At 46.3% G+C, this 20,043-nt stretch overlaps 1 protein-coding gene across 6 annotated transcripts in view; it reads right to left on the bottom strand.

The window, feature by feature from the left end:
* LOC311342276 (eukaryotic translation initiation factor 4 gamma 1-like) overlaps nt 1–20,043 on the bottom strand; it is a 72,923-nt gene that overhangs the window by 36,449 nt on the left and 16,431 nt on the right. For 3 of the 6 annotated variants that reach the window (XM_084467105.1, XM_084467107.1, XM_084467106.1), the window contains 7 exons: nt 13,904–14,017; nt 13,394–13,480; nt 12,586–12,618; nt 9,497–9,517; nt 7,669–7,863; nt 6,546–6,642; nt 443–786 (listed from right to left, as the gene is read on the bottom strand). In XM_084467105.1, coding sequence (XP_084323231.1) covers nt 443–786; nt 6,546–6,642; nt 7,669–7,863; nt 9,497–9,517; nt 12,586–12,618; nt 13,394–13,480; nt 13,904–13,969 — 843 coding nt within the window. In that variant the 5' untranslated portion in view covers nt 13,970–14,017. Of the gene's footprint in view, nt 1–442; nt 787–1,688; nt 1,874–6,545; nt 6,643–7,668; nt 7,864–9,496; nt 9,518–12,585; nt 12,619–13,393; nt 13,481–13,903; nt 14,018–20,043 lie in introns of those variants that run through there. The other 3 variants (XM_084467108.1, XM_084467109.1, XM_084467110.1) reach the window with 3 other exon arrangements.

Genomic DNA, 20,043 nt, shown 5'->3' with positions numbered 1-20,043 from the left:
CACTGGTGTACTTTCTATACCGTTTATACCGTACACCCCTACCTGATTATGTTGTTATTTAAGCTACATAGCCTAATGCCGCTAAGGACAGGATCTCACGGAGAGAGCCTGCTCCTTCGCTGTACATTTTCTCCAGCTGCAGTCATAGTTTGGCGACATGGCACGGTGTAATCTGGCTCAAGAAAGGCGATCAGATCGTGGAACCCCTTCACCTTGACTACGCTTATATCTCCGGCTATAATTTTTAACTGGTTATTTTGAAAACAGAAAGTTGTTGCAACGTTTTGAACAGGACATTTAAGAAGTTTATACATGTAAAAAAATAAATATATATAAAAAAACTATTTTCCAATTTCTACTTTTAGAGTCGACTTGAGGAAGAGAATCGATCGTTGAGTCGACACATTTTTAACATCCCTAATGAAGATGAGGATGACTTTACCTGTTTGCGTTCTCGCTTGGTGGCTATGTGCTGGGAAGGTGGGGGTGGAGTCTGCTGCTGCTGCTGCAGCTGTTGTTGCTGCTGTTGTTGCTGCTGCTGCTGCTGTTGATGTGCTTGTTGTTGTTGTTGTTGATGTTGTTGCTGTTGTTGATGTTGTTGCTGTTGCTGTTGTTGCTGTTGATGCTGTTGATGCTGTTGATGCTGTTGATGCTGCTGCTGTTGTTGCTGTTGTTGTTGCTGCTGCTGCTGCTGCTGCTGTTGCTGCTGCTGCTGTGGGGCGGGGCTCATGATGACCGGCGCCGTCTGCACCGGGGACGCAAACTGGGCCGGGTAGTAGGCCCCCGCTGTGGACCAAACAGACGGGGTCAACCAGACCGCACTCGGACATATCGGCCTCACTTTGACAGGAGCATGCTGGCTTAACATTGGACGTAAATATACACACAAGTTAGGCACCATCACACAGACACACACCGTTACTAAATCCTCTGAAATAGGTGTACATTTGGCTGGAGACAACAGGGACATTCTTAAAGAGATGTTGATCAGTTCCAGGCCCTGGATACGGTCATCCAGTTAACCTCCCACCCCCAAGGAAAGCTGCTCTGTGTGAAAAACAGTCTCATGACCATCCAACTCTAGGCACAGCCCTCAGTCCAAGAGCCACTGGACCTCTCAAAGATACAAAATAATATATGCAGAAAGTACCCCAAGTTCAAAGACCGACTATGTTCCAGCAATCGATATTGTCAACAAGCCCTCCTGCATTAGCCGGCCTTAGTCCACAAACTGCACCGGCCTGCACAGCCAACCCACCTTCACATCCCCCTTGATTTCCTTTTCAAAGTACAAAGAAAGCACTATAAAAAGGTGGTTTCCTTTCCCCCCCGCCCAGACCCTTTGATAGCTGTCGTCTGTGCCCCTTCTCCTGCTCTCGCTCCCTCCCCAAGTGCGTTTCACTCACATTACCCGTCAGCATTGTTGACCAGGAGCCACACACACCTAAATATAGTCAAAACCCACAGCCACTGGGAGACAGCAGGGGAATGGACAGAGAGGAACGGGGGGAGATTGAGAGAAAGAAGGAAAGCAGACTGAAAACCGCAATGAAAAGACCTTCCATTCACAAGGCTCCGGGTCTATGAATAGATTAGATATTTACAAGAGAAAGGCCATGGTGAGAAAGGAGTCAAGATAGCAGTGACATGGAGGGGATGTGGCTAAGATGGTGAGGCAAGCCACCTACCCTGGGAGTCCTCCTGCTCACGAGACGTGCGGTTCCCCATGTAGAACGTCGTATGTGGGCAGTGTGTGGAGAAGGCAAACCAGGCAAGACCCAGAGCGGTGTAGGATCCTCTCCAAAGCCCCTCCTTAGCTTCTTTTCTTTTTTTGCTCTTTTTCCGCCCTTTTCCTGTTTTCCCCCACAGGTGCCCCTGAGAAAGACTGGCCCCGTCACTGTTCCCCTTGGCCAGCGTGTCTCCACATAGGTCCTCCTCTTTCAAAAACCTCCCTCCTGCTCTGCCCTTAAGACCGCCCCAGTTCCCTCCCTCCCTCCCTCCCTCCCTCCCTCCCTCCCTCCAGGCTCTGAGCTGTCTGAACGGCCGCTGCCAGTGATCCTACCCTGCTGATGGAGTTACAGCCAACCTCGTTCAAGAGGAGCAGGAGGAGGAGCAGGAGGAGGTGAACGGGCCGCATCACGCGATGCCGCTAGGCTGAGGTTTACATGCTATGGACGCCTGGTGATCTTATACAGCGGATACTAACAGTAGAATGGACCCCAGAAGGAGCCGTCAGCATGGTGGGGAGGCACTGCGTTAGAACCATGTCTAATCCTGGGGCTTTTTACTTTCCTACGGTTTGTGAAATGGCTGAAACCCAAAAACTGTGATATGTTACGACCCAGTACCGTTGTTGGGTACGAGCTTTATAATTAGCCAAGTTGTATATTAAATGAGCCACACACCGTGGCGTTATACTAAGAAACTTTACCATCACTAGGACGTTAACCTCAAAATACATCGCTGTTCAGGTGGAGCTCAACCCAGAAAGAAATCAGAGGATTTTACTCCTGTTTTCACTAAATTAAGAACACTGATACAATAGATTGCTATGTAGGGATGCACCCATTGTGAAATGATGGGTTACTTTGACTCCGAACTGCGTTATTAGAATATATTTCAAATATTAAAACAATTATAATAATCAAACAAATATTAGGCGGCCCTTAATATTCAAACCTTTTATGGGCATTATTTTTTGTAAACGGGACATAGGTTGCCTTAATTACATCTGTCGCATATGTCAGGTGAAAACTAAATGTCAACGGAAAGAGGCGGTGGTTGCATTTAGATCGCTTATTAAGTTCACTCATTGCTTATAATGGTTTATTCGTTTCCCAGTATAATTTCCTTAATTTAGCAGACAGTTTTGTTCATTTTTGTGAAGTTGCGAGTTTTTGAAATTAGTGGAAGCGCGTCGGGCTGACCTTGCCAGCTGTACCCACGACCCAAAATAAAGAACAGCCGAGACAATATCCTCAATTCAAACATGCCGTTTCATTTGGCCTCAATTGGCTACAGATGCGAACTTGGAATGAACATGCGCAACGGGGATTTCTAAAGCTTACTGTACAGTGGTGGAGACTGCAGGAGCTGAAACATCACTACGGTAGAGCTAAGAAGGTTCTATGAGCGCTTCACACCAACCTTACCAACTAACGACGTACGAAAGATTAGTAGCAAAGAACGTTTCGGGAAACACAGGAAATGTTAAGTTAGAACTTAAAGAAGAGGTTACGAATACCGGCGCTTTTGCGCATGGTAAGGCTATGTGCGCGGTGCGCCAACTTTTTTTATGAGATAGAGAGACCCCCTTAAAGATGAAAAGATAATTCGAACCCGTCGCCGGCAATTTAGTCTACTATCGAGTTCACTCACCGTGTGCCTAATGCTTTACAACATTTCCACCCTCTCGATCAATCAACATATTTTTAGGCTTCAGTGAACTATGTTATTGCTTATAAATAAATGAACAGTTAAAGTTAGGCGCGGCGTGATACGGAACTCTCCAAACTGATTGGACGTCATAGCAGTTATGTATACGCCCATTATAGAACAGTTAGGAACCAATCAGATTGCTTGATTTAAACCACCTGTTTTATAATAATACATATTTGAATATATTCAAATATTAATAAACAAACAAACTTCGAATATGATTTTTGGGCAAAAGTCAAAGCCCTAGTTGGTACCCATGTTTAGAATAACATGTTGGCCAATAGCTGAAGCCGTCATCTAGGTTTTTTGGGATGATGCAGCCGACCATCTGATGAGTACAATTGTTCCGATACCAGTATCGGATATGCCCCCTATACTGCCTAACTGTACGTTCACACCAAAAGCGACGGGGCGACGCGACTCCATACAAACTCAACCTAGAGACGCGTATCAGGCGACTTATGTCGCTAGAAAAACGGCATGAACGCCCTGGTACGGGCAAGTGTGTTCACGAGGATTTAGTAGCACGACACGACGATCAAGTTGAAATATTTGAACTTTGCCGTGGCAGTCGCGTGATGACAATCAGCGTTCAATCCCGGAGTGATGTAATGTAACAGCAACTCAGCGTTCAACCGGCTGGGCCAACCATTCTCTGCAGTCCGGAGTGAACCGCAGCATGGAGGAGAAAGTGATTGTTGCCATTTGCGACTCCTGGAGCTCTATATATAATATTATATGATATTATAATATAATATATAAATATCTATATAATATCATGGCCAAAAGCTGTATGCGCCGCCGGATGATATTATGAATAGACTGCGCCGGGTTCTCCGACATCTCTGGTACTTCCACAGCAACTCAACTTCCTCATACACGCGTGACTAAGTTTGAGTGATAAAACTTAGAGAAATCATACAGCGACGGATTTGCGACTGGTGGCGCGACCAAACTCAAGCGACCAGGTGACCGATGTGGCGGTTGGTGTGAACGCACCGCAAAAGTTTTGGGTATCAGTGGGCAAGCACAATTGTACTCACTCACAAAGATTACAATTATTATAGTAATAAATCAAATTTTTAGTCTGAAAAATTACTTATTTTTCAGACAAACAAGATGATAAATGTACAGAGAATGAATTTGATACAACTTTCTTTTATTGACATTACATTTTTGTCATTTACTAGAGGCTTTTATCAAAAAGGGACTTACAATTAGTACATTTTGTCAACAGTAAGTGAACAGACTATTCACTCCTGTGCTATTAGTAGTTAAAATGCTAGATGCTGAACCGGTATAGTATACAGGGTTAGTAGTATACAGCTGTTAAAATGTTCTCTCGTCGGTTGAGACGGGGAGAGAAGTGTGATAAAGTGACCTGAGCACCTAGTGGACCATAGGGCTCTAAAACCTGTCCGGTGCCCATTCATTATATTCTGCTTAGGCTTCACTGGCAAAGACAACCACTATCGCCAATATCTTTCCCATTATTATATCCACTTGAATAACGGTGCACATTTTTGGTTTATTATTAACTTGCAGCATACACAAGCACACATATAACAAGCCCCACACAAGCTCCTAACCCCACACAAGCTCCTAGCCCCACACCCCTAGCCCCACAAGCTCCTAGCCCCACAAGCTCCTAGCCCCACACAAGCTCCTAGCCCCACAAGCTCCTAGCCCCACAAGCTCCTAGCCCCACACAAGCTCCTAGCCCCACACAAGCTCCTAGCCCCACACCCCTAGCCCCACAAGCTCCTAGCCCCACACCCCTAGCCCCACACAAGCTCCTATCCCCACACCAGCTCCTAGCCCTACACAAGCTCCTAGCCCCACACCCCTAGCCCCACACAAGCTCCTAGCCCCACACCCCTAGCCCTACACAAGCTCCTATCCCCACACCAGCTCCTAGCCCTACACAAGCTCCTAGCCCCACACCCCTAGCCCTACACAAGCTCCTAGCCCCACACCCCTAGCCCCACAAGCTCCTAGCCCCACACCCCTAGCTCCACACAAAAAGCAGACTATAAATGCATCACTAAGCAACATTTGCACCCTCTATTCATCAAGGCTGTACTGGCCACCACAGACGGTGCATCCCAGCTATGATTATTCAACATTGTCCACATGCGGGAACTAGCAAGAAAGGAGTTTTTTTTACATTCCCTTAAGTCTAGCACATTTTATATGAATGAGGCAACACAATTGTCTGTTAATTAGACAGAGGTAGGAAGCAAAATAAGCTGTGCCGTGATCAGAGGACATTACACATCCTCTCTAGCTTTGAACTCCGGTATCTCATGGTATCAGTCAGAAAACAATCAAGTCGAGCTAGGAATCCATAACCAGTCAGAACTATGATGAACTACGCTAGGCTAGAGTTCTTCTGGTGGTTTACCTTAAAGATCTGGAGTTACAGAAGAACCACTGAATGCAGAGGTAAGAATAATGCACAGTACGCCGCTACCGCCACCTATCTACCAGTCCTCCCACGCTGCTCCTAAACCTCCATGAGTCATTCTGACCGGGACCACAGCGATAAGCAGGTCATAGGTCAGATCATTGGACCATCGTGGTCCAATAGCTCTGCAACAATAATGGCACTTTATTAATATACGTTTGGTGGGAAGAAACCAGCCACACACAAATAGGATCAACCCATCTCAGGTATGAGATGTATCCTAGCAACCGAGAGAGCGGGTCCAGTGGCCGGACAGGGGTCTCTGCGGTACATTGGCTCAGGCAGTCTGAGCGATAAGCCTACGACTAAAGAAAACCAGCGCATAGCACACATGCCTGCTGCTAGGGGTCAGCCAGTTTGTTTTTGGTCCCGGGCACAACTTCTACCGACATGCAGCTGCCACTAGAGGGGGTGGGAGCCCAGGCTGGAGAGCAGACAGGCGTCGCTGCACGGGATGGACATGATGCCAGTATGAAGACTCTCCTCCCTTTCTATCAAATGTTTTAGGATTCATCCTTTTTCAATATCCAACTCCAAGTATCCCTGTGCGGGTGTGTGTGTGTGTGTAGAGCCCACTGGTGACTTCATATGTAAACACACAGGACGTCCCCGGGGCGAGGCGCCCCACAGAGCTCCTTACCATAGGCACCGTATTCCGCCGTGCTGCCGGGGTAGAAGCCGGGCGTGGCCGCGGGGAGGGAGTACTGCTGGGGCGTGGTCACGTACGTGGGCCGGTACTGGAGGGAGGGGGACACACACCGGGTTACATATGGAAAGTTGTCTGTCGCTGCAGGCTAGTGCTGGGCCGTATACCGCTGTGTATTTTCGTTATATGTATTTTTAATATACCGCCATACCGGTATTTGATTACACAACGTTTGGACTGTTTCAGACGACTCTTTTCAATGTTGCGCTTCTAAACACACACGGTACGACTGCGTGAGGCATCACATACTTCATGTTGTTTTGATTGAAGATCGGCAGGTTGTAGTGGGTGCGCCGGTGAATGAATGAACGTGTGTGTGTGTGTGTGTGTGTGTGTGTGTGTGTGTGTTGCGACAAACCAACTCAAAGCCGATGCATGCATCCAAAACTATTCATAAAAAAAAAAGTAAATAAATAAGCAAATAAATCAAAAACAGCGTCACTTATTCGCTTCAAATACTTTCTTTTCAAAACTTGTGAATTAATACGGCGCGGTACCGGGCAGTTGAAAACAATGTTGAGTCTCCTGTGGCTGCCTTGCGCACCAGCGTTATATTACTTAATATTACGTTGGAAGTTATGTTTTAAACCCGCAAGTGTAAACGCAAGCAGCATAGCTGCATGACTGCCTGCTTTCAGCACGTATTATTATTTTTTAACAATTTCTTTTGAATTAATCGTTTAGATTAGTCGTTATATCAATTTTTGGACATGGAGCCCAGTACTACTGCAGGCTGCAGGGGCCAGTGAGGGCCCAGCACCCTAACCCAGCACTACTGCAGGCTGCAGGGGCCAGTGAGGGCCCAGCACCCTAACCCAGCACTACTGCAGGCTGCAGGGGCCAGTGAGGGCCCAGCACCCTAACCCAGCACTACTGCAGGGGCCAGTGAGTGACTGACGAGTTCTTGACATCACAAGACTGGTTTGAGCAGATATTGTCCACATCCTGAATATTAATGTGGCCATTTTGAAAACAATACTGCCTCACCATCAGCAAGTACTATGTATTAATGTTGATGAGAACATCATACCCCTGACAAACCCCCCCAGCACTCTACCTGTCCAGGGATGAAGTAGGCCGTGCCCTGCGGGGAGCTGGGGAAGGCCAGCGGCTGCTGGGGGATCATCATCATCTGGGAGCCCGGGCCCGGCTGGTACATGTGGGTGGGGGCCACAGGCCGCGGGGCGCTGCTGGGGGGCACCCCCCGGGGCCCGGCCCCCGGGGGCAGGCCGGACCTGTTGGTGTAGTACGGCTGGACGGGGGCGACATGATCCACACCGACCAGGAGGGGAGAGAGGAACGACATGGGGGAGGGGGGGGGAAAGCAGTGAGAAACCCTGAGGGGAACCACCGGTCACACACGTCCTCCGCCGGGCCCCGTGAAGGTGCAGCAGGGGCCCGATGGAGCACACTGGCCCCTGAGGATAAAGCGGCACTACGGTCCATTCACTGCAGCTCATTGACATGCTGCTGCCTCACTGCCTACAGCAGAGGGCCACACACACACACACACACACACACACACACACACACACACACACCCCAGCGTTCCCGCTAAAAAAAAAAACAGTGCCGGTCAAAGTGACGAAGTGGTCGAAGTGAAGTTTCGTTTTCTTTTTTGATGATATGCCGGACAAATATCCTATTATCGCTTCTTAATTAGGCTAAGTAGCTTAGATGTTTAATAGCCTAACTTTCAAATAGATGGGAACAAAACATGAACGTCTGATTCGCAATAAAAGGTATAGTGTTATGAGTGTGTGAGCAAGAATGGCAGTGTGTGTGTGAGTGGCGTCAGCGAGTGAGTGGACGAGCGAGGAGAGCGAGCGGTAGCGTGTGTCAGTCTAGTAAAGAAAGCATTTTTCGGGATTCCCGCGGGACGGGAGTCAATTCACTGTTGGTAACGTGATCGGGACGGGATAGAGCATATAAATCAAAGGGAGCGGGAGATAAAAAGACAAATAGACTAAATTATATAAATTAATACATTTGATCAATATTAAACTACAGTGTCATTATTGAATCAAACAAAGGGAATATTTAGGTTGAGTTTAAGGTGATATAAGGTTTATTTATTGATTTCCTTTTATTAGATTGCTTCTCTATTTATTTAGCTCCGTTCCCCTCTGCTCCACGGGGTGCGTGCTATTGATTAACACAGAGCACCTGTTGCTGTCTTGTTTAGCGATCGCATCGTAACGTGTTAAACAGACATTTCATAGAACAGAGCGTTAAACGCCTCACATCCATATGAACCAGCGCTGCTCATCCATGGTCTGGTTCGTGGATGCGGTTTTGTGACGGGGAGATTTTTTAACGGGACGGGAGCGGGAGTCATTCTTCAGGATTTCGGGCGGAACAGGAACGTTTTTTTAAGCCCCACCGCGGGACGGGATGGGAGAATTTTTCTGGGAGCGGGATGGGACGGGAGTCAAAAGCCACTATCGTGTCACCCTCTACTCTGGATAAATGTCGTTCAGATCGCATATGAGGACTTCGCAGGCTTTGGAGAAATACAATCCTCCATAGCCACGGAGCACTGTCATCACAGCGAGGGCATCTCATCACAGACTTACGGCATCGATAAGAGGAGCAGTATCAGCACACTATTATTTAGACAGATTATTAGCAAATTTCAATCTGACAATTTGGCGGGAGAGATAAAATTTTTATCTGACATTTAATTTTTTTTTCCCGGCCAATGTCCTGAATTACCTTGACAACGGAAACCCTGGCACACGCACACACACACACACACACACACACACACACACACACACACACACACACACACACACACACACACACACACACACACACACACACACACACACACACACACACACACACACACACACACACACACACACAGCGAGCGGTATTACCTGTAGTGACCTGAACCCTCCCTTGAGCAGCACACACACAGGGCAACACACAGACAGGTCACATGGAAGCAAGAGCAGAAGAGAGCACCACAATCAGTGAGGAAGCATCCCAACACAGTGAGTGATGAAGGCCTCCATATACTTCAACCTAGACCACAGCATACGCACACAAGCACTACTCGACGCACTACAGGGTACCCCGACTCTGGATTAACCAGGGAACACAAAGCCGCCCTTTGCAGGGTTTTAAACGTGGTAATATGTCTTTCATGATCCTCAACATAGTAGTCATTTTATCACCGTTACTGAAATAAGAAGAGAACAGGTTGACTCTGCTTCAGACGCAGGTAGCGTTCTTTTTAGTGACGTTGAAGTGCCTTTAAGTCGTCTTCAACATCACGACCGAGGGACACGGCGAAGAGCTCTGTCCGAGCTAGGGTTGACTTTGGGTCATATATAAGAAGTCATATTCACAACAATTAAAGCAACAGCAATGAGTCTGTTGAGTCTTGAGTCTCAGGCTCCATTCAACAATGTAATAATATAAAATCTAATTTATAAGAGAAACACAAGACTTGAGACAAGTCACTTGAGACTTAAACACAAAAGTAGTGCAAAGACAGTGCATCAACATTGCTTAATTTACAGTGGTTTAGTTGCATATTGATGGATTTTAAGTCATGTGCATAAATAACATGACTTGTATAGCCAAACTTAAAAACAGGACAAAAAAAATGTATTATCCTATTCTGGAAATATTTGAAGGCCCGGTGCTAAGGGGTAGCCGGTCCAGGGCCCAGGGGGGATCAGTGGTCAGGCAGACCTCTACGGTGTGTGGACGGTGACGCTCCGCCTGAGCAGCGGCTTATTTTGACAACGGCGTTGTTAACGGAGGGTTAAGCTTCTCGGACACTTGGAGTAAAACGCTGCTCTCCTTCCTAAAACAGTTTTAATTCCAACAGGGTTTTACTTCCACTCTGAACTAGGCCTGAACGATTTGGGGAAATAATCTAAGCATAATCTAATCTAAGCAATATATCATTCTATAGTTAGACCAACACAACATTGGAAGCAGTCAACATATGAAATGCTCTTTCCTTTAGGCCAGGCCTGTGTTCAGATGAATTGATCCATGAATTGAAATAACATCTTTATTCAACTATTTAATTGTAAAAGAAAAATAAATGCGAATCTTACTGATCTCCAGTCTTTTTTTTTTTTGCAGCCTTTGTGATTTGCAAATCGAGTAAATGTAAATCCATTACATGGCGATGCCGGTCAGCCCTACTTTGAACTAACAACCCCTTAGTCACAGTGACTATAGAGTAACCCAGGCCAACTGGCGTGAATTGACATGCAGCATGCATAGATGACCTAATAGATGACCCCTCCCCCCGCAGTAGACTTTGGTCGCTGTGTTTCCAGATGAATGGCTGGACTCAAAATGACAGGGCAAGGTCTTTTCAGGACGGTACACATGTGGGGGGGAAATGTGCATGTTTTGCATTGTGGTTTTGCCAGACAGGACCGCTGTCTGATTGTGGCAGTAAAACAGCATGCTAGTAGAATTAGTTCTAAACATGAAGGTTAAAAAAAGAACCAAAAGAAGCGTGGTGGGGAGAACGGAGTGGAGGCGCCCTGTGGGGTGTTGACCCACAACAACTGCCTCGGCCAATCGCAAGAAACCTGGTTTGCTTAATGAAGAATCAGTAGCAAAATTTTGAATACTGTCCAGATCAGGGATCAAACTTCCAATGAGAGACGGAGGAGTACAGGTCACACCCTAGGTCAGACCAGAGGTCACACCCCAGGTCAGACCAGAGGTCACACCACAGGTCAGACCAGAGGTCACACCCCAGGTCAGACCCCAGGTCAGACCACAGGTCAGACCAGAGGTCAGACCAGAGGTCACACCCCAGGTCAGACCCCAGGTCAGACCACAGGTCACACCCCAGGTCAGACCAGAGGTCAGACCACAGGTCACACCCCAGGTCAGACCGGAGGTCAGACCAGAGGTCACACCCCAGGTCAGACCGGAGGTCACACCACAGGTCAGACCAGAGGTCAGACCACAGGTCAGACCAGAGGTCAGACCCTAGGTCAGACCAGAGGTCAGACCGGAGGTCAGACCAGAGGTCAGACTAGAGGTCAGACCACAGGTCAGACCAGAGGTCAGACACCGGTCAGACCAGAGGTCAAACACAGGTCAGGTCAGACCAGACGTCAGACCAGAGGTCAAACACAGGTCAGACCAGAGGTCAAACACGGGTCAGTCAGACCCCAGGTCAGACCAGAGGTCAGACACAGGTCAGTCAGACCACAGGTCAGACCAGAGGTCAGACACAGGTCAGTCAGACCAAAATGCACACTGTGGCGTCCTGCACTTCTCCCGCTCTAATCTGACCAATCCTAATGCTGAATGGCCAAGACAGCTGGCACCAGGACTATCACACACGATGTTGGCCTCGTGACAACAGCCACGCTTGGCAAAATGAGGAAACCCCACTTTCCACAGCCTGTGTCTACAGTGTCGTTGTGCACAGACTAGACAAATGATTATCAACAAGCTCAGGGCTACCCGCTGGCTGAGAGCTATGATCCATGCCTCGCCATTCTAGATGATGTCAACAAATGAAGTGGCTTGGCACCAATAGTATTGGGGGACCCAGTGTCCACACCACCAACCGCGCCATGCTGCGAGGTTCCTTAATGAGGGCATTGCATATTGTTTGGCGTGAAAGTAGTGAAAGTGAAAAGTAATGAAGGGGGGATAAAAAACGTTAAAATAAAGTGTTTTAGTGTGTAGTTTAAGACAGTCTATAAAGGGAAAATATAGAAGCAAAGGCATACTTTCAGGTTATATGTGTTGGCCCATGATGTATATAAAAAATGAAATGATACTTATGCGGACCAGGCATGGAAGGGAAGGGATGGAAGGGATCAATATTTACCATCACTGCCCTCACAGATCTATTAAAAACATCCTAGATATTGACAGGAATACTAAACTGAATGATGTGAGCACGCCCCGCAGTACCACATGCAGTGAAGAAGAAGAAGAAGAGGGGCGGGTTGGGTGTGGTTAGTACCTGTTGGTGTATAGGCCGGGGCCCGGGGGCGAACTAGAGGAAGAGGAGAGACAGAGGTTAAGGACCATGGCACAACACACACACACACACTGCAGTAGGACCACACAGGGCCTGCTGACACACTGGCTCCTTTACAACACACACACACTGCAGGTTAACAGTAGGACCACGCAGGGCCTGCTGACACACTGGCTCCTTTGGGGGCAGGGTGTGGGATCTTTGCCCGGGTGTGGGTCTGTGGATGGGAATATTGGCCTATGGGGACAGCACTTATTGGGACACTGGCCTATGGGTACAGCACTTAGGCAGCTTTTCCACTGACAGTACCAGCTCAACTCGCCACGACTTAGTGCAGCACCGCTTGGTTTGGTTCAGGGCACGTCACGTTTCCATCTGAAAAATAACCTCTTCAACGTGGGCGGGTCGTAGAAAAGAACCTCTTCAACGTGGGCGGGTCGTCATTAGGGTTTAATCCTGGGAGACGGGATTCCCGGGAAATCTGATCAAGACTATTTCCTGATTCCCGGGAAAGGTTATGACGGGAAACGGGAAATAAAATTAAATCCACTTGGGAGTGGGTGCGTGGACTCCAGCCACGCCGGACACACAACCACGCCGGACACACAACCACGCCGGACACACACACAACCACGGCGACACACACAACCACGCGCAGCATAACTCTAGCCCAGGGAAAGAAAACACCCCAAACAAGAGGCTGGAAAGGCTTGTGAGTGATGAGAGAAATGCTTCTGCGTGATGAGGCCAGGGGCGTGATGAGGCCAGGGGCGTATGACAAGGACCATACCTGTCGGGGCTGAGGTGTGGGGTTCATTTGTGGAGGCGGTGGGCTGGCAAAGACCATGGAGGGAGGTTGCCCAGGGGGAAAGGAGGCCTGGAGAATCAACAAGAGAGAGGGACAAACACGGATAGGAAGTGAGGGAATGGCCTGTAAGAGCGGTAAGAGGTTAGTGTGGAAAATGGTATTGTCAGTAAGATTGTTCGTTTGAGTGTACTTTGATATAAAAGCCTTAAAAGCCTTAAAATAAAAGTCAGTGATAAGTGATTCAAGTAAGCATTTCGCTCACTTAGTGAGAAGTGAGTTCTGTTTCTATGTGGCTGCGCCTGTAGATCTTAGACCACACAGGGCACCTCATCTTCATTGGCTCAGGGAATCTGCCCATCAATAAGAGGTGAAATACAGCCCTCCCCCATGTGGGAGGAACGTTTTTTTTTGGGTTTCTAAATCCTGTTTTCTTGCACTCTTTCCAGCTGTCAAAGCTGAGCTGAAGCAGCTGTGAAGGTGTGTGCAGGTTACCTGTGGGAGGCCGGGGGAGGGGGCGGGGTGCGGGGGTCCTGCTATAGGCTGTGGTGCTTTATTCATTTCATGGAGTTCTGCATGAGGAGGGGGAACACAGACCTTTGTAGGAATCTGAAGAGAAAGAAAAGTTGTCTGTTACATCCAAATGTCTAATAATGACATTACTTAGTATGTGACCATTTCATTGGTTTCATGCCTGCAACATACTAACTACTAACAACAACAAACTAAAGGCATTTTTACACTGCTAAGCCGGTACAGTCGCGGCTTGGCACACCCTGCGATTTCACTGTCTTGCTTGTGTAAAACCGAGGGGGTAAAATCCCCGTCATGGGGCCAGCTTTCTTGGTTCATCAGCTCGTGGATTTCACCGTCATTCCACTTAGAACGGCTCATGTTGATAGCGCTGTGTAGTCTCTGTTGTAGAAACAACAGCAACACCTCTACCCTGGATCCGAGAATCTGTCTAATTGCATTTACATCAAAATGAAACCGCCAATATGTGTAGGGTCCGAGAGGATAAATTGGGGTGCGAAATCAAGTCAGTGTAAATGCGCGGACCATGCCGGGAAAAAGGCGGGCATATTTGACAGTGTAAAAACGTTTTAAAAGAGAGACAGAATGGACTCAGAGTTTCCTCTACCAGTACTCAGTCCAGAGTAAACGTGGTTTGTACGGGACACCGCCTGTCTGTATTTTATTATCTCTATTCACCTCGGGATGAAACGGTTCACAAGACTCATGGTGCAGTACCATAGGGTATTGTGGTGTCACGATTCGGTTTAAATACGTTGACAAATTAAATGCATACACCTTTTTATCTTCCATAAATTATTACCACAGTAAACAACATGGATGGCTTGGCATCTAACAGCACATGCAAACAAGAACACCGCCGTAGTGCCGGCTGGGTAGGCTTGGGCGGTACCATGGTGTAGCAGGACACTTACCCACCAAAACACACACACACACTTTTCACCACATCTTATGAATACATTTTTATTATGTTGCTAATGAATCAGATATATTTTGTCCAAGTTTATGAGCAGGATATATAAATAAATAGTCAAAAATAAAATGTCTTGAAGATTAAATGTGTTAATTGGCCAATTGTTTTTATTGTTTATTGTTTATTGATATTTAAAGTGCAGTATCACCATAAGCATGGTCTCAAAACACTGTACATAGAAATGCCCTACAACATCATGAGCAACCACATGAGTGTAATGTGTGTGGATTCATGGGTTCAAACAACAATACATTTAGAGTAATAAATTAAAATGAAGTAATGATTTCAATAAAACAAATATAAAACAGATATAAAACAAATGTAAAACAAATGAAAAACCATTATAAAATAACAAATTTGTGGGTTATAGGGTAGGCCATAATGTTTTGAGAAGAGGAAGGTTTTTAGTTTGCTTTTAAAAATATTTGTGGAACTGGCTCCCCTAACATGTGACAGAAGACTATTCCACAGATATGGAGCTCTGAAAGCAAAGGAGCGCTGGCCTGCACATTTTGTTTTTACCCTGGGAATTGTCAACAGGCCAATGACTAGTGGCTGGTACGGGTAGGCGGAGTCCCCCCACATTACCATAACGACCACATTGAATAGTGGGTTCACTTACTGTAGACAAAATGTACTCTAGTTTGACTGAAAAATAAGTTATTTTTCTGTCAAACTAGATCATTTACATTTAGAATTATAATAACACATTTGTATTCTTGCAGTTTAGCGTGAGCATCCATGTTTTCCGACGTGGAAAACACGTGGAATATTGCAGAATGTGCTCAATTTTCCACATTTGGCTGAAATAATATCAACGGTTGGCCTGATTATTGTAGTAACCCAAATGATTTAATAATTGTTAACCCTAAATTACATGACTTGTAGACATAATTCCGTTTTCGATCACTATGTTTTGGGAGGGGGCGGAGGATCGTACCAGAGGCGTATCCACGGGGGGGCCTGGACGGGCCTAGGCCCGCCTAATTGTCAGTCTTGCCCGTCCAATCAGAGGGCTTTCCTTCGTTTACGTTCACCATCTAAAAAAGGCGCGCAAGTCAGCGCTCCACTGAGAGCTCAAGAATCAGTCACATAGCAAACAGCCTGCAGCTCCTCCCCCCTCCCCTCCTGAACGTTTGTGAGAGCCCTCCCACTTTACAAATATAAGAAATATAGCCATTAGACATTAGGCCTGTCTGTCAGTCGAGCTCTCTCTCTGTGCAGTTTTGCACATGTTTAAAATGTTTAGCTTAACAGCGAATTGTTAGCTGTGACCCGAAGCGTTCAATAAATGTGACACACCAATGCATGGTTCATGTAGTTTTGTGTAAGTTTAAAATGTTTGCACGTAATTTGTCAGCTGTGATCAAATGCCTTTAATGAATTACACCTTTATGTCATAAATATAACATGATTAATGTTTGTATGGTGCATCAAATCTAGGCCTATCTTATGTTCAATCAATTGGCTTTGGCTTTTGCTCTGTTTTTTTCTGTGCTCACCCATATGGACATTTCTGGTTACGCCATTGATCGTCACCTCAGAACTTGTCAATGCTTCGAGAAGATTCTAGCAAATTCTGTCAACCTAATATTGATTCGACCCGTAAAAATACGCGTCATGACCACGTAAAGTCTAAAGCCCATGTGAACAAGGAACAGCTTTGTGTTACCAGAGCATGCCTCCTCAAAATACCAGAACGAGTGCAAGCGATCCGCAGATTACAGACGAGAACCTATTTAGGACTGAGTCTGACGTCCCCTTAGAAAAAATAGGAAAGCTTGTTTCTAGTGAGCCATTGCGAACAGGGGGAGCGTTGCGTGAAAATTGGAGCAGCCTCTGAAAAACTCACCTACCCCGTGTTCGACCAACAGATAACTGTTCTTCAGAAGACTGTTCTAAATATCGTCATTGCTTAGCTGTCCGCATATATATTACATCCGCAATTCCAATGAAGTTGGGATGTTGTATAAAACGTAAATAAAAACAGAATATAATGATTTGCAAATCCTTTTCAACCTATATTTACATTTACATTTAGGGCATTTAGCAGACGCTTTTATCCAAAGCTTACAATAAGTACACTTGTCATAAGAAGTGAAACAATATATCGCCGTCGGTACAGTAAAGATGTTCATAGAGCCAAGTGCAAGTACTAACAATCGCCAGGCCAACCCCATTCCCCGTATACAGTGATAGCTAGCTACTGCAGATGCTACACAACTAAGTACATGCTACACAACATGCATGCACAACACAATTAAGTACATGCTACACAATTAAGTACAATGAATGAATACAACCTGTATTAAGTGTGTTCATCAAGTGCCAGGACGTACAACAAACAATAGTGCAACAGACAAATAAGGGACTGAATGGCTATGTAGAGTCTAGGTGAACTCTGAACAGGTGGGTTTTGAGTCGTTTGCGGAAGCTGGTGAGCGACTCTGCGGTCCTGACATCAGCAGGGAGCTCATTCCACCACTGTGGTCCCAAGATAGAGAAGAGTTGTGATTTAGCTGATCGAACTTTGGTTTCTCTTAATGATGGCGGTACCAGACGTCCAGCTGAGGTAGTTGAGCGGAGGGATCGAGCTGGGGTGTGTGGTTTGACCAAGGCTTGGAGGTAGGCAGGGGCAGTTCCATCGACTGCCTTGTATGCCAGTACCATCATCTTGAATCTGATGCAGGCTACTACTGGGAGCCAGTGGAGGTGGCGGAAGAGGGGAGTCACATGGGAGAATTTAGGTAGGTTGAACACGAGGTGCGCTGCCATGTTCTGGATACTCTGCAAAGGTTTAATAGCAGAGACCGGGAGTCCAGCTAGGAGCGAGTTGCAGTAGTCCAGGTGGGAGATGACCAGCGCTTGGACTAGAAGCTGAGCTGCTTCCCTTGTGAGGAAGGGCCGTATCCTGCGGATGTTGTAAAGTGCAAATCTGCAGGATTCGGCCACTGCGGTGATGTTGGCGGTGCAACTAGACTGGTTGTCTAGTACCACACCAAGGTTTCTGGCAGTTGGAGACGGAGATACAGTGATGTTCTCGACAGTGACCAGTAAGTCCAAGTGTGGGCAATCTTTCCCCGGTATTAGGAGGATCTCAGGCTTGTTGAGGTTAAGCCTCAGGTGATGGGCAGTCGTCCAAGTGCTGACGTCTGTCAGACATTCAGATATGCGCGTTGCAATCAGGGCTTTGTCAGAGGAGGGTAATGAGAGGAATAGCTGTGCGTCGTCGGCATAGCAGTGATATGAAAAACCGTGTGATGTAATTACAGAGCCTAGAGATCTGGTATAGAGGGAGAACAGAAGGGGCCCCAGTACAGAGCCTTGAGGGACACCAGCGTCAAGTGTGCAAGGTTTGGACAAGGAGCTATTCCATGTGACCTGATAGGTGCGATTCAACAGGTAAGATGTGAACCAGGATAGGGCCGATTTAGCTATATTCAATTGAATACACTACAAAGACAAGATATTTAATGTTCAAACTGGTAAACTTTGTTGTTTTTTTGCAAATATTCACTCATTTTAAATTTGATGCCTGCAACATTATCCATAAAAGCTGGGACAGGGGCAGCAATATATATATATAAATATATATAAAATGGAGAGATCTATGGAGCATGGAGGCTAGCACTAACAGATTTACGATAGGTGCTACCTATGATGTGCCATCCCATCTCCCCAGAACTTAAATCAATGGTTTGGTGAGGATGAGACATGCACACTATGTTCTTGTGTGTGCAGCCTCCACCATATCCTATCAGGATGTAAGGTCAGTCTCTCCCAGGGGCGGTATAGGTGGCGTCACAACCAGGTATTGAAATGCTTGGCAGTGGCTGTTGATAAATGGAGAGAAGTTAATTCATCAACCCAACTCTAATGTCCCCACCACCAGCTGGGGACATTAGAGTTGGCTTGATTTTTTTTATTATTATTATTTTTGTAGCTTTAAATACAGCCCCTTGGTAAATGTAATTACTAACTGTACATTAAGTATTTCTGCTCAATCTAAAAGGTTTAACAACTGCTTTCTCCTCCTTGACTATGTTTATATACAGTGCGCATGGGCTTCATGTGCGCAGGTTTGATGCACTGCGTTTCTACAGCTCGATGCGTTTTCACAACGAGTCCGTCTTTATGGAGATATTCCTGAAACGCATCAAAGGAAAACGGATTGTTTTCGCCCGTCTGGACGGGGTCTAAATGTGGCAATGTGGTGGCAGCATAGTGGGGGGTGACTCCAGGATGCTGGTTTCATTGTTAAGCCCTCAGGAGGTGTCGTGGGCCTAACTTAACGAAACATCGGTGAAAGAGGGTTCCCACTTGATAACCCCTATAACATGCTGCATACTGCTGTTAGTTGGGCCATTTGTCTTGTGTTTTTCACCATTGGTTGGTAGCCTAGTGGCCAGCGTGCTTGCAAGGTTAGTTTGGGCAGGGGCTTCTGAATATGTGTTTTCCTTGGATTTTGGCACAAGGGATTATAACATCTGATCCTGTGTATTAATGAAATAAATAAATATATATATCAGTGGAGGCTTCTCCAGTGAGGAGAGGGAGGAAGATCCTCCTTAACATTGTTGAGAATGAAAAGTGTAGATTGCCCAGACTACTGTAATGAATTAATGCCCTTAAATATGACTACTTTAATGCCTTTGTATATGTAATGTTCGTTTCCCTGGGTAAAGGTATATTAGTACCCGCCTATTGAATATTACTTCGGGGAGGACGTTCCTCCCTCAGCCTCCATTGACTCGGCTTTTGACACTTAAGAAGATATTGACATTATCTTTTATCTTAAACTTATCTCATCTTTTTATCTTATCTTTTCTCATTTTTTGTATTTCACCTTACTAATTATCTTGTCCTGTTGAGCTGTTTTTATTGTCTTGTATTTGTGATGCTTTCACTTATTCTCTGTAAAGCACTTTGGTCAACAGTGGTTGTTTTAAAGGGCTTAACAAATAAAGTTGGATTGGAAGTTGGACTCCCATTCATTTCTCGGGAACTACTGGCGGCCGGTGGATAACATGGGGGTCAATGGGAGAGAGGAGGAAAGTCTTCCTCTGAGTGGGTGGGACTAGCTAAGGGAGCTGAATCGCGTCAACGTCTATTCGTCTATAGGCTGGAG

This window comes from Micromesistius poutassou, assembly GCF_964030765.1.
Source record: "Micromesistius poutassou genome assembly, chromosome: 4".
NCBI lineage: Eukaryota > Metazoa > Chordata > Actinopteri > Gadiformes > Gadidae > Micromesistius > Micromesistius poutassou.
The sequence above is the reverse complement of the archived record's forward strand: the minus strand, read 5'-3'. Positions and strand labels throughout refer to the sequence as shown.